The sequence below is a fragment of the Carlito syrichta genome, unplaced genomic scaffold (assembly GCF_000164805.1).
Source record: "Carlito syrichta isolate Samal-C Ts95f unplaced genomic scaffold, Tarsius_syrichta-2.0.1 Scaffold286999, whole genome shotgun sequence".
In the NCBI taxonomy this organism is placed as follows: domain Eukaryota; kingdom Metazoa; phylum Chordata; class Mammalia; order Primates; family Tarsiidae; genus Carlito; species Carlito syrichta.
This window is the reverse complement of record NW_007231095.1, coordinates 61,071-75,797: the sequence shown is the minus strand read 5'-3', so window position 1 is coordinate 75,797 and position 14,727 is coordinate 61,071. Positions and strand designations below refer to the sequence as shown.

The following is a 14,727-nucleotide window of genomic DNA, read 5'->3' as shown; positions in this document are numbered from 1 at the left end:
TGTGTACATATATATATGTACACACACACCCACCCATCCATATGTATGTATATATGGATTGGATGAATGGGTGGATCAATGGGTGGCTGGCTTATTTCTGACCTTTCCATAATAAGAACTTGATGTGGGTTGGATGAATAAGAACTGGATGGATGGGTGGATGAATGGGCGGCTGACTGGATGGGTGGGTGGGTGGGTATGTGAATGGATGAATGGGTGTCTGAGTAGATTCTTGGATGGTTGGTTGGGTGGGTGGGTGGGTGTATGGATGGCTAAATACAAGCCTGAGTTCCACAGTAGCCAGCAGTATAGAACCAGAGACAGAGTGCCTATGTTTGAATCCCAGTTCTGCCACTAAATGTGTGACCTTGGGCAAGTCACTCAACCTCCCTGTGCCTCAGTTGTCACCTGTAGAATGGAGATTATAATAATAGTATATACCTTATAGTGCTGTGGTGAGAATTAATTGACATAACACTACAGAATAGCATCTGGCACTTTGTAATTGCTGTGGGAGTGTTTGCTCTTACTATTGTTGTTAGACAATCCAGATGACTTCTGTGAGTCTTGGCCTCCTTGGGGAAATTCGTGGTGTCCACTTAGAGGTCAAGGTGAAAGGGCTAATGCTGTCGAAATGAAAGAGCAAACATAGTACTTCCTAAAGAGCTTTCAGACTAGGACGGACATCTGGCCAGTGAGGCTGGATGAAGAAGCAGAGAAGCAGTCTCAGTTCCAGAAGACGGGGCGCCATTAGTCGGTCATGTACACTTGGGAACCCCTCTCCAGACCTACTGGTCAGGAAATCTGGAGGTGGGACTCAGGCATCTGCATCATAATGTCCTTGGTTCCATGTCCATGGTTCCAACTGGCTCTTGCCAAGGTGTGAGCAGCCCTGTCCTAGATCACTGTGAAGGCCCCTTCCTAGCCGAGGAGCTGGGGAACATGGTGGATAACGAGAATCCTCACCATAGGGTGGAGTCTTGAACTGGACCTGGGGGCACAGAGGCCTCTCCGGTGGGGCCAGCCAAGTAGTGGAGGTGGAGGAGGCGAGGGAGTCAGAGCTGACACTCCGCATTACAATCTAATAGCTCAGCGCACTTCCCTCCTGCACGGCGCAAAGGTTACCGTGCAATTACGTGTCGCCACATACAAATGACAGAGCAGTTACGGCTACTTTACCAATTACAGGGAAATTGCTCCCACTCTGCAGAGACTGGCACTCCGGAGAGCTTCATCATGTCCATGGAAAGGGGATCATAAATGCAGCCAGTGCCCTTCCCCGGCAGGCTCCCCAATGCCAGGGCAGAGCTGGAGCCATCCCCCAAGGTCCCTAGAAGTGTCCAGTGGGCTCCGAGGAGACTCCTTGGGGAGGGCGGGAGGAGGGGCCAGACCTAGGAGACAGCAGGGGCCTTACCTGGAGTCCCCAGTACCTTCCCCAATTCCAGGTCAATGGCACATTCAAGGGACCAGCCCTCACCCTGACCCCCAGGCCCATCTGTCTTGAAGACTGCAGGTGATGGGCAGGAGCCTGATCTCGAAATCCCCCTGAGCCCAGCTGGCACAGCCCCTGGTCTGATTCCTGATGGCACCCCCTCTGCCAAGCAAAACCAGCTCAATCCCGGCCCACGGCTGCCCCACCTTGCAGAAAGCCCACATCAAGTTCTTATTAGAGAAAGGTCAGAAATAAGCCAGAGCTCATAGTCCAAGGGCAGTGCTAATGAGATGAAGGCCGGCAGGTCCATCCCCCCGTGGGCCAATTAGCCTGGCTCGGGGACACCGTCTCTTCCATAGCCATGGGCTACCCTCTTACCCAGGGATCCACTGCTTACAAACACCCCAAAGAGGCAGCACAGGTGAGCGGTGGGGACGGGCCAGTGCAGCTGACTCCTTTGACCATGGGTGAGCCTGCCCGGGTGCTGGGAGCCGATGCAGCCATCTCTGAGCCCAGGATGGAAAACCAAGGTGGACCAGGTCCTCCTGCCGCTCCATGAGCAGCTCCCATGGCCCAACAAAGAGAGGAATCCCCTCACCCAGCCCTCCTGCCCTTCCTGAGTGCAAAAGTGTCACCCAGTCTTATGCTCCCCCCACGGCAGGGCAACCCTTCCTGCCCATCACATGGGGTAAGAAGGCAGCAGAGATTTGCCCATGCAAACCCACCATGGGGTCATCTGGACCCGTAGCCTGTCTTTCTCCATTTTTTTGTCTATCCAAATGGCCTGCTTTCCACTCAATGATGACAACGCTATTGACTTTTCTTCACTTACCCAGCTGCTTAAGAACACTTATGGAGAAGCTACAAAGACCAAGCACCAGGTGAGGTCCCAAGAACATAAAGATGAAAAGGTCTCAGGTTCTGTCCCAAAAGAACTGTCCCTGTTCTCGTGGGGAAGAGAGACCCAGGCCAGACTAGACAAGGCCATCTGTATCCCACTTCTGTCGGACATCTGGGCAGTACTGAACAGGAGCCACCCCCTGCCTGGGGGAGCAGGTGCGCCTCTGAGATAGAGGAGAGGTGTATGTCAAGTCCAGGTGCTCCAGTTTTTAGAGTAGGATGTTGCACCTCTTCCACACATCATATTTCAGATGAGGGAAGTGACTTATCACCATAAAATCCAACAGCCCCATTTTACAGAAGAGGACCCCGAGGCCTGGAGAGTAAAGTGCTTTCTCTAGGTAACCATCAAGTTGCAGGAAGAATAGGTGCCAATCCCCAGAGGCAACTCACAGATCACAAGCAGGGGTCTCCTCTTGGGTTGTCAGGGAGGCCCCAAAGGGAGCCCACGCCAGGATGGGGAAGACAGGAAAGTGCCAGGGAAACCACACCTCCATGCCTCTCCTGGCCCAGGAGGAGGGCTCTGCCCCTTGGCCATCTCCAGCACCTGGAAGCAACCATGCGCCCTCCCTAGGACCCCTCGGCTGGCCACCAGAGCCAGGCTTCTTTCATTCTGGGGTCCATTTGTCCCAGAGGAAAGTGAGAGCCAAAGTTTTGAAAAAAAATACAAGTTAGTAGAAAAAGAGCATGCCCACGAGCTGCCTGCTGACATGGAGGAACGGGTCTCTAGATGTTCCATGCTCAGCAGCCTTAAACTTCTCCCCATTAATTTCACTGACACACACACACGTGTGCACAGACACGTCCCCGGGACTGACCACAGCAAACCTCTGCTGGAAATAGGGGGCCGGTGAATGATGCATATGGGGGTGACCGCCCACTTATTGGAAACCATATCTCTACTGTGACTGCTGCCCCCAAGGTGTTTAGAAGCACATCAGGGTCTGGTGCACAAAACTTGCCCACTCCTGGTGGTGACTGGGCGTGCCTTCTGTGCTACTTCCGGGGGGTAGAGGTCTGCAAAGAGGCCCTGGGGGGTGGAAACCTCCCTGGGAGGCCCTAGTAGGCTCGAATGTAACCAACCAGAAAGCCTCTCATCCTCACACTTCAGCGATCATTTCTGTAACAAAGAAAGCAAAAAAACCTGACTCTCCAACCCTCTGATTGCTTTGCTGTTCTGTGTGAACTTTCCTTTCTCGGTTATGATTTCTAGCCCTCCCCAAAAGGGCGGCCTGTGCTGAACCTAGGAGGTTGAACTCTCTGGAAAGCAAGCCAGAGAAGTCCTGTGACAGGTGATATTGGCCCAGCACCCTGGCTGTGAGCACACCTGGAGGTAGAATGTGAGAATGAGGCCTCATCCACCGGGTTACTAGTGCATCCTCTGGAATGATTCTTCATTGTGTCTGCTTCAGTGTACAGGGAGAGAGGTAGAGCCCACAAGCTACTGCCGCAGGACAGAGTCAGACAAACACAGCATTGCAGGGGCTTTGGGAGAAAGCATCTCCTTCCGAGTAGGAAAAATAACCCAACCATTGCATTATCCCTCTGATCCTCAGATTCGCTTTCTGTGGTTTCAGATCAACCTCGGTCCCAGCACTGGAGCCTTCCACCCAGTAAGAGATTTTTGAGAGCAAGAGGTGACCACGTTCCATAACTTGTATTACAGTATGTTGTTCTAATTGCTCTAGCATATTATGCATTGCCGTTGGTCACCTCTCTCTGTGTCTAATTCATCGATCATACTTTTATCATAGGTTTGTGTGTGTAGAGAAAGCACAGTATCCAAAGGGTTCAGCACTAGCTGCGGTCTCAGACATTCACTGGGGTCTTGGGGAGCACCCACCCAAGGATAAGGGGGGCACACCACAGCCAAAGTTCCCAAGAATCAAGCTTTGCTTCTAGGCATCTCAGAATAGAGGTGAGTAGCCTGACACAAGACAGAAAGTCACTGAGGTCGGGGTGAAGAAGGGACTTCTGATGTAAATATTCACTGAATGGACAAGGAAAGCCACCTGCTAAAAGCAGCACTCCTTTTAATATTCATTCTGAAGTTTCTACGTGTGTCGGGGAACTAGCTGTGGCCCCATCCCACCAGATACCTAAGTGGCTTTCATTCATTATGAGAACAAGCTATCCTAACAGAGAACTAAAGCCACTTAACTGAGCACTTTTCCCAGGTGAGGGGCATTAGGCTAAGCACACTTGCTGCAGGCCAGGCTGCAACCAACCTCAGGGTTGCTGGGCACAGTTCCAATTCAGGGTCCTGGGGGCAGAACCCGTGACCTTGTCTTCATCAGCTTGGTTGCTGAGAGCCTGTGTTCCTCCCTTTGAGAAGCAGAGAGGGGCAGGGCACAGAGACTCACGCTTGTAATGCCAGCATTTTGGGAGGCCAAGGTGGGAGGATCACTTGAATCCAGGAGCTCAAGACCAGCTTGGGCAACATAGCAAGACCTTATCTCTGCAAAGCATGAAAAAGTTAGCTGGGCATGGTGGCATGTGCCTGCAGTTTCAGCTCTTTGGGAGGCTGAGGTGGAAGGACTGCCTGAGCCCAGAGGTCAAGATTGTGATAAGCTGTGATCGTGCCACTGCACTCTAGCCTGGGTGGCACAATGAGACTCCAACTAAAAAAAAAAAAGGAAGCAAACAGAGTCATGAATGACCCAAGAAAGGTCTGGACAGGCCAGTACTAGGAGCCGCTTGGCAGGAGAATCTGGACTCTGCATATGGCAGCCACACAGGGGATTACTCCAGTAACCAAAACTAGACCCGTGGGAAAGCCAGGGAAGTTCTTCAGCACAGTAAGTGATGCCATGCCAAGCCCACTGGGTGCTGCCTTTCTCCTTCCATGCCTCACCCCCAGAGAACCCAGCAGATACCTGTCAGGGGAAGATGCACCCCACGCTGCCAGCCCAGCAATCCCAAGTTCCCACTCCCCTCCTAGCATCCATAGCAGACAACCTCAGCTGCACGAGGACTGCAATTGAAGTGAGGAACACCACGATGATTCAGTTTGCGAGTTTTCTGACAGGCGCCAGGAAGCTGTGGGCCCCGCTTGCCAGGGTGAATTATGGGGTAGGTCATTCCCTTGTTAGTGGGAATAAATTGTATTAGCCCCACTCCCGGGCCCGGCATCCTCCTCCTGCGCCCCTCGGCCCAGTATGCATCTGGGTAATGTGGCCTGTGCGCAGGATAAATCAGTCGAACAAATCCCATTATATTTTGGAACATTGACAGAGACACAGTAATGACACCGAGACCAGGGAAAGATCTGGGCTTTCTTCTCTCCTGCTTATCCCGTTTCGTGTACGTGGACAGCATGTGGGGCCAGTCCTCTAGGAGGGAAAAATGTGAATTGAGAGGCTGGAGGGAGAAAAGCCCTCTTGGTTGTCTCTTTCTCCTTCTCTCCACTAACCTTGAGGATGAAAAGAAGCAAGTTCAGTGTGTGAAATGTGAAGGCATTCCCTGAAGGTCACAGCAACGAGGGTTGGGCTCAAAAGGTGCAGCCTCGCCTTCCAACACATTCGCTTGGCATTCGTAGCACTGCCATGCAGAAAGGCAGGTCCAAGGAGTGCAGCCCAGGGCCAGAGAGATTGGACATCACATCTGGGCTAGGCACAGCCCAAATTTCTCAGAACAACCATCGGTGGAGAGAAATAAGTGTAAGCATGGAATCCTGGCCACATGAGTGGGTCTCTTTTGGTACCTCTTTTGGGTGGTTATGGAACCAAAGGAGAGTATGCAGGGCGAGTGATAAAAATGTACATGCCCTACAAATACAAGGCATGCCATGTCAGCACTTGGAAATGTCTGTGTATCTCTCTTTCCCTGTGATCCTCAACACACTTTACTAAAGAGCCACTAGGTTATCACCTCTATCTTGGAGACACTATGCATAATTCAAAGCAACAGGGATGGATGTCCAGCCCAGTGACGTCTCCCTAGTGGAGACTGGCTGACACCCAGAGATCCAGCCTCCCAGGCCAGCCTCCCAGCCGAGATGGTATGCTGTGATGACATCAGGAATGGAAGAGAAGACACAGAAGCCCAGATCTGGATGGTGGAGCAGAGCTGGGCTGTGTACTGCGTGAACAAGAGTGTGGCTGGACATGGGATGTAGCATGTATGTGTGGAGAGAAGTCTCTCTGTGTGTTCGTTGCTGAGTGTAGGGTGTGCTGTGAACATGTCATAGAAGGAGGGAAACAGAAAGAGGGGACGGGAGTGAGCGAGCAAGAGGTGGGAGGCAGAGAGAGCCACAGACAGACACCGCCGGGGACAGGCATCAGCACAGAGAGGATGCGTATGTGCAGGAGTGTTGCGACTGTGGCACCAAGGCTGGGATCAGGCAGTGCTGTCAGCATCTCAGCACCGAGAGGCCCCATGCCCCCAGCCCTGACTCTACGCCAAGCTGTCCCGGAAACTGGTATGTTAAAACTCGATGTGTGGGATTCTTGGGTTCCGTCTCTCTCTCTCTCTGCTGATCCAACGGCCTCCAGGGCAGGCACCCTGGGGGGCACACTCAGCCTCTGATGCCAACCTCAGGCCCAGCACAGCACCCAGGCTTCAGCCACCGCAGAGCACCCAAGGCACCGTGCACACTAGGCTGGGATGGGATGCTCATCACGTACCTTGCGGGCTGAAAAGAGGAGGTACCTGGGACAGGATCCATCTCATGGGAGAGCAGGAAGACTTGAATCTATAGTAACTGGACTGTGATGTGGCAACTTTGTCTACTTCTTGACCAAGAAATCCAGAGTACAGGTCCATGGGCAGCTAGGGCTGGGCACCTGGACCCATTGTGAGGAAGTATAGCTGACACATGTACTTATGGGGACGTGAGGGTGGTACCCGGCATGCATGCTTAGGGGGCTGTGGCATGTGTGATAAATGTAGTGGAGATAAGAAAGGAAGGGTGGACAGGAGGAGGAGCTCTTGGCCTGAGAGGCCGGAAGCCGGCCAGAAAGAGCAAGCCCTGCCCGGCACCATCAACAACAGGATATAGCCCCATCTAGTCAGAGTCATGCTTCCTGCTGGCAGGAGCATACCCCAAGTGGATGGCAGAAACAGGGTCCAGAGCCTGGGAGGCCAGCCTGACCCTTCCGGAGACTCACTTTTGTGGGGCTTCAGGATCTCAGGCGCCAGACTATCCTGAGTGACCATCTAGGCTGGGCCATGAGGGCATCCAGAGTCTGGGGGAACCCTGTCTCTTCCCCAGGATTACTGTGCCTGGGAAACCAGTGAGTCAAAGCAACAGCACACATGGAGGGGTCTCCTCCACTACTCGCTGACGCACACACAGGGCAGGAAGGGCAGCTTTGGGCTCAAGAGAAAAAGCTCAGAGCCCTGTGGCCCCTGTGGGACTGGGCAGGGCTGGTAGGTAAACCCCGGGGTCAGGTGAGAGCTGAGTCTAGCTATGGTCCCACTGTCCCCAAATACTACATGCCCTGGCTGCTTCCCTCGCAGTGGTTAGGGAGTCCCACTGGCATGTCTTACTCAAGGGCCCAGGATGGCAAATGGCTTACAACACTCAGACAGTTCCCATACCATGACTTATCCACCCCAGATGCCACTAGAACACCGAGAAACACTGTAGGAAGAATGCCAGACTCGGAGTAGGCCTACATTGTAGGTTCCAGTCCATTCATGATATAACCTCATGTTCCTCCGTCCTCAACTGCAGAGGATGTTTGCCCTTCCACCTTTCCACAGGGCTGCTGAGAGAAGAAAGGGGTGATAAAGTCCCTGGTGACCCCCAAGCACCATGTGAGCTCCAGTGTGTTATCGGACAGCTTGGAGGCCACCATTCTTTGCTCCCACTGTTGGGGCATGCCAGGTGTGAGGTGGTGATTCTGGAAAATAGTTTCTGTCCCAAGTGCCCAAACTTTCCTGCATAAGGTCACTCCACAGCCAAAGCCTGAGGGGAGACTGAGAAGCTGACTCCTGGTCCCTCTATGCTGCCTTCTTCATCCAGCCTAATTGGCACCACATCTGGGCATGTTTGGCAGCATGCCCACCTCTCAGGAGGTCCCACACTCTGGAAATACTGGAGTGGAGCAAGTGACAGTCATCTCTATGACACAGCCACTGTTCCTGTTGCATGGACTACCAAGACCTGCTTGCATGCACATTCTCTCCACCACTGTGTAGGCTTCTAGAGACGGGCACCATGCCATGGTGCTGGGCAGTCCCCAGGAAGTAGGGCATCACCACACCCTTTCCTAAGGCCTGAGGAGAGCACCCCCATTCATTCGTTCATGTGGAGGATTTGCTCATTAGTGCTCTGTAAGTAAAGAAGGCTGAAGGAGGGAGAGGTGGTGGAGAGAGTCGCACCTGGGGACCCTGTGGGGTGGGACACGGGTGCCAGGCCCAGCACTGCCCAAGCTCCAGCCAGGGGCCCACTGCAGGGCAGACACATCAAGTCCCCCAGAGGAGGGCAGAGAGCCATCACTTTCACCTGCTCAGGGCCTTGGCATGTGACAGAGGTCCAGAGATCCTGGGTGGCAGCCTTCGAAAGCAACCAGAGATGAAGACACCCCACGCCGAACAGAAGAAATGGAGGATCCAGCCCCTGGGACTCACTCACATGAGAACTTCTAGGGAAGGTTGGCCTCTGACTGGCCTCTAGTCCCGGAGGCCCAAGACACATTGGGACCCGGATGAATCCCTCCAGGAGACCCCATGCCCATGTCCTCATAGGGTCCTTTGAGCAGTTTTCAGACACAAGCCCATTGGTCCTTGGTCACCCCTCTCCACTAGGACACAGGGGAGAGTGTCTCTGAAGCCACAGGCAGAAGCTGTCCCACTGCCCCCAAATACTACATGTACTACATGCCCTGACACCATACCCACCACCCACTCAGGGATTTGCACTTGCAACATGCATTGCATTCACAGCAGCACATTTCCGTGAGGAGGCCACTCTTGGCCAGCCAGCCCTTATCGCTGATGGGAGCACAGCCAGCCTGCCCTGACTCACTGGAGTTCAGACACCATGGGGCTCTCTGGGGCCTGCAGGACCCCGGGCTCCAGCCTTGTGACCTAGGACTCTTCCCTCCACCTGGCCAGCAGGCTTGGGCCCGCCAGTGACTCCATGATGCCACGGCATGGTAGACGAGTCACATGGGTTACCATCTGCCCCATCCCTTGTGACCCCAGGCACAGGAGGTGCTAGGACCCTGCAGCGTGGGCAGGAGGCCTGGGATCCCTGCTCTGAGCTCCAGAGGCATGAATTCAGGGGAAGGAGGGTGGGTCTCAGGAAAGGAATGCACCAGAAAAGCCCAAAGAGCAGCATAGGGTGAGCGTGCCAAAGAGAGTTAGCATGACAGGATGCAGTGGAAAATTGGCAGCTGGTCACACACCATTCCCAAACCATCTTGGTTGCAACTTCAGTAAGGTCCACGGGGCATCCACTCCCATAAAACAGTAGTCCTAAAGCCAACTTCCAGACTCTGCCTCCCTCCCTCAACAGACGCACCATGGACAGGACAGAGCTCATCTGTGACTCGATCCCCACAGGGGCCCACAGTGGCCCATCCAGGCAGCTCTGTAACCCTGGTCTGGAGGGTGTCAAGGAAAACACAGGTGTTTTGAGATGCATCCAAGTGAATGGTAACAGGAAGGCCAAGGCAAAGGAACACAGGCATCTGCCAGTTGAAGGAAACCAATGCCAGGCACAAAATACCAGCGTGGCCATTCTAGGACTGGAGGGGAGACAGCCCTGGCCGCACACAGTTTCTGGCCCCCTCCCTCTCTTCTCGGCCCTGGACTTGCCTCTAACTTGAAAAGGTTAATTAAAGCCCCAAGAAAAATCAAACGCAAACGCGTGCTATCTGGCTCCACATCTCCCGATCTTGCAAGGCGACTTCCCTCTGTTCTTGCCAAAGCCACCACGCGGTGTTGGGACCGCAGCTCTGCAGATGTCCGGGATGAACTTGGCCATTTGCATTGTGGCAGGGAGCAAGGGCAGGACAGACACCTGCCACAGCTGCCAGGTGGGTCCCTGCTGCTGGTTTTATCCGGAGAGGCAGGGTTTTCTACAGAAGAAAAGTGTCGGGGAGTGCCAGGCATCTGGTCTCCATGGAACTAGTTGTTGTTCAGGATGCACATGGCACAGATCTCCCACTGTCTAACCTAGATGGCCTGTGTGCATGCACGTGTGTGTGCATGTGTGTGTTCACGTGTACTTGTGTAAGTGTGTGTGTGCGTGTGAGCATGTTTGTACATGTGTGTGCACACATGGGTATCCTGTCCACATGAGAGATTCTCACATGTGGGCTCTGCCACACACTCACAGCATGTTATCTTGCAGGGTCTCAAGGTGCCCAAACACAAGAAAAAGTTTCAGACTGGGTTCTCAAAGGGCCTTCCTGACACCAGCACCCGAAGGCATCTCCCATGGACCTGCGCTTGAGGTTATGGGAGACACATGGGGGGGGGCAAAAATGGAATTTATTTATTAAAAAGTGTGTATTTATTCAGCTACCTTCAAAGTCCTCTCTGTTGGACACAATATACCTATCAAGATGCCTTTTCCACTGCTCAAAATAGTTTTTAGCTCATCCATTTGGATGTCTTTGAGGACTTCTGCCGTTTTTTGCTTCGCCTCTTCCACATTGGAAAAATGTTTCCCTTTGAAGACTTTTTTCACCCAGGGAAACAAAAAAAATTGCTCAGAGCAAGATCAGGTGAATAGGCAGGGTAGGGCATGGCGGGCATGCCATTTTTGGTCCAAAACTGCCGAACACTCAGTGCTGTGGGCAGGTGCACTCAGCAATCACCCATCATGAAAGTGCGTTGAAAGGATCTCCAAATAAATTCACTGAAGCCAAATGCAGCCTCTCCCAATAATGCTTGCCAGTTCATAGATGCCAATGGGTTCCTAGAACACTGACCTAGTGGGGGTGGTCTGGACTGCAAGGAATCCACTCTCCACAAGATAATCCCGGGTTTGGGGGGGGGTTCCGCCTCATACACACAGCACAGTCTCTGTCATGAGCAGCTTCCTCTGGGAGCAGCCATGGTCCCAAATTCATAACCCTGACTCATAGACTTTCACGAGTGGATCGGCTACAGTCCCAAGCAGAAGGTTCCATGCGGCATTCCTACCGATGAGGTCACCCGGGGCAGGGCTCAGCAGATACACCAGGTCTCCTCCAGTCTCTGGTCTGTCTCTGGCTTGTCCCCTCATTGCTGCCCTGCCTGGTCCATGCACCACTCCTATTTCCTTTGTGACTTTAGGGGACCTTTTTCAGGACTTCTAAGAAGGAATGGCATATTCTCATTTCTGCCCAACACCTGGAAAACTTGACCCTGGAGAACACGCTGAGCCCAATGTCAGGGTGCCAAAAACCATGCTGAGCTCTGTCTCTCTCCTCCTCTACCCCTCCTGTACCCCAAATCCCAAAGGCCAGAGGAATGCCTCACCACATGCCACTGGAGAGGGTGCCAGTGCCTTCTGCGACCTGCATAGAGTTAGACTTTATGAAGGGAAACTTGTACATTTTCAGTCAGTCAAAATACTTTCTCCTCATACGGAATTCCAGCACAGCTTGAGGAGCTGAGAGTCACATCGGTACAAATGCATGCTTCCATCTAATGGGGACACTTTCCATTCTTCTCCCCAAATTAAGGTTACAGGATAGATCTTCTCAAGCCAGGTCTATCATCTTTAAATTGAACAATAAAAAAGGAGAGGAACACAGAAGATGCCCACAGCAGAGCCTTCCAAGTCACCTGAAGAGTGACTGTGTGAGAAGACATGGTGGCTCTACAGAGCCAAGGAGTCAAGCCCGCAAAGGCAGACATCTTTTGTGGTGGGTCCTGGGGGAGCCGGCTGGGAGAGACAGGAGCCGGTGTCCCCATTCCACCTGTGGCTACCCAGCACAGCCACAGCCTGAAGTCTGTCTGCCCCTCCAGCCCATGGGCTACCAGAAGGTCCCTAAGCCGAGCTCTTGTCCTGCCCTCCCTGCAATTCCCTACAGCCCCCCATGGTCCTCTGCTACTCTGTGGCAAGTCCTTTCCATGGCTCTGTGCACACAAGAGATGCTTGATCGATATGATGTGTCCCTGCCATCCCCCTTTAAAGCAAGTTCTGCCTTCCCCATGTGTGCGCAGGACTCTGAACTGACTGTGTCTGCTCTGGATTTACCATTTCCTACAGACTCACAGAGCTGAGAGCACAGCTCTCCCGAAACTCCATCTCTACTCCCAGCAGAGAAGGACCCCTCCCCGCTCCTCTACCACAAGGTTTGCTTCTAAGCTCCAGGAAAGTGACTCACAGGCCTGGTGGGTAAGAAGGGTGGGTGCATGTCTTGTCCCGACACACTGTGATCTCACCTGCAGGCATGCCTAGTGAGCACAATGTCCACTTAGCACAGGCACTCCCTCTCATAGCCACCAGGCCAGTATGGAACAGAGAAAAGTGCCCAACAGGAAACCTAGCTAAGCTCAGTGCTGACTGTTACACAGTCAGAGGATGTTTGAGCTGGTGGTGCTCTGAGTCCACTGAGAGATGGGATGGCCTCGTCTCCTCCGCTGAAGTTGAAGGGTGGTGCTCCCCCACAGGAGGCCGCAAGATGAGGCGCTTTTCCTCCACACCCCGCCATCCGGCCCATGGGCCCCCACCCAGACTCACCGCGCTGCTGCAGGGGATGTCCTTGACCTTGAGCCAGGCCAGGTCCAGTGTGCCCTCGCCCCGGTAGCAAGACTGCAGCCGCTCCTTGATGCGGTCGTTGATCTGCTTCAGGATGAAGATGCACAGGGCCGACTCGTCCAGCGACTTCATCTTCCGCTTCTGGCCCTTGGAGAAAACGGTGAAGAGCAGGTCGGCATCCGGGCGGACCCCAAGCGTCCGGCCAAGCACGGCCCCCGCCTTGGACAGGTAGGCGGCCTGCAGCAGGCGGTACTCCACGCCGCCGCGCTCACAGCCGATGGGCACCTCCACATAGGAGTTGAAGGCTGTGTCTTCCTTGCAGAGCCTCACAAGCTTGGACGTGTACACCTGCTCCTTGGTGGTGGAGCCCGGGGGGGACACCATCTCGGGTTGCAGGGTCAAGAAGTAGACAAAGTTGCCACTGCTGAAACCATACACATAGTAGATGTCAAAGTCGGGGATGACGGTGAAGGTGTCCGAAGGGATCTTGATCATGGACGCCACAAACTCATCATGGAAGACGTAAGCAAACATGCCGTCAGCCTCAGAGTTCTTGGTCAGCTTCCGGCTGGAGATGGTGGGAAAGTACTCGGGCTTCCCATCCACCGCGGTGGCAATGAAGAGCTTGTCGTCGAGGTTGCTGTAGGAGACGATCACGCCGAAGACCGAGCCACTCTCGTTGACCCCCGACAGGTAGTGCTCCTTCTTGTGGAAGGGCTCCCCCAGCTTGAAGAGGTCCTCCAGTCGCAGGAGCTTGCAGATGCCCTGGTACAGGCTGCCACAGGCGATCAGCCGGTTCTCCTTGTAGTCTATAAGGAGCATCTTGTTGACATTGTTGGTGGTGGCCAGGGGCTCGTTGCAGGTCTGAACGATGCGCGGTGGGTAGCACTTGGGGTTGTCCTCGTCCGGCCCTGTCTGGTGTGTCACCAGGACCTTCAGGTCACTGGAGAGCTTATAGATCCGGTTGACGGCCCCCAAGTAAATGTGTCCTGTCCTCTCATCCACCACCAGGTGGTTGAAGCCCTCTGCAGGCTCTCCTCGGAATGTGACGAAAGCCCACTTTGGGGATGGAGGGGGCGGCGGCCGGGCCAGCAGCGTGGAGGAACCCACTGCCACCAGGAGGAGGTGGGAGAGCAGGCAGGTCCAGTTCCACAGCATGGCTTTCATCGCAGAGGCGGGACCTGGTGGCTCAGCAGTGCTCGGGCACAGCCGTCCCCACAGAGGGCCAGGACTCAGGAGTGCTGTCTCCCTACTGGAGAAAGGAAAGACTGATGTCAGATAATGGCAGTGGCTTCACCCCACCCCACAGCTTGTCTGGTGGTCTCTTAAAGTGTTTTGCACACACTGGGTGGACTGCACAGGGGACCCCGGAGGCCGACAGAGTGGCTGTCCCTCTGAGTGTGTGAAACAGTCACAGCCAGATAGCAGTCACCCAGGGAGGACACATCAGCAATAATAGTGGTGACGCTAATAGCCACAACAATCATAACAGTGAAGAGATGGTGATGATGATCAACAGCCACTGACTATCTACAGCAGACATGTCCAACCCATAGCCCACATGTGACCCAGAACAGCTAGCACAGTAGCCCCACAAAATCTAACACCATGTGTTTTTTAGCATTCATTTTTCTCATGACCTCATGTGTAGCTCCATTACTGAAATTCACAATCACATCTTAATCGTGATATCACTTTTTGGCAGACATACCGAGCATGCCAACAAAACATATACACATTTTAAGAG

At 53.7% G+C, this 14,727-nt stretch overlaps 1 protein-coding gene across 1 annotated transcript in view; it reads right to left on the bottom strand.

Moving 5' to 3' along the window:
* The window catches only part of PLXNA4 (plexin A4), a 365,212-nt gene extending 350,981 nt beyond the window's left edge, over nucleotides 1-14,231 (bottom strand). The window contains 1 exon segment of the mRNA XM_021709797.1: nucleotides 12,963-14,231. Within this exon segment, the coding sequence (XP_021565472.1) occupies nucleotides 12,963-14,147 (1,185 nt within the window). The 5' untranslated portion in view covers nucleotides 14,148-14,231.
* Nucleotides 14,232-14,727: the final 496 nt, after the last annotated feature.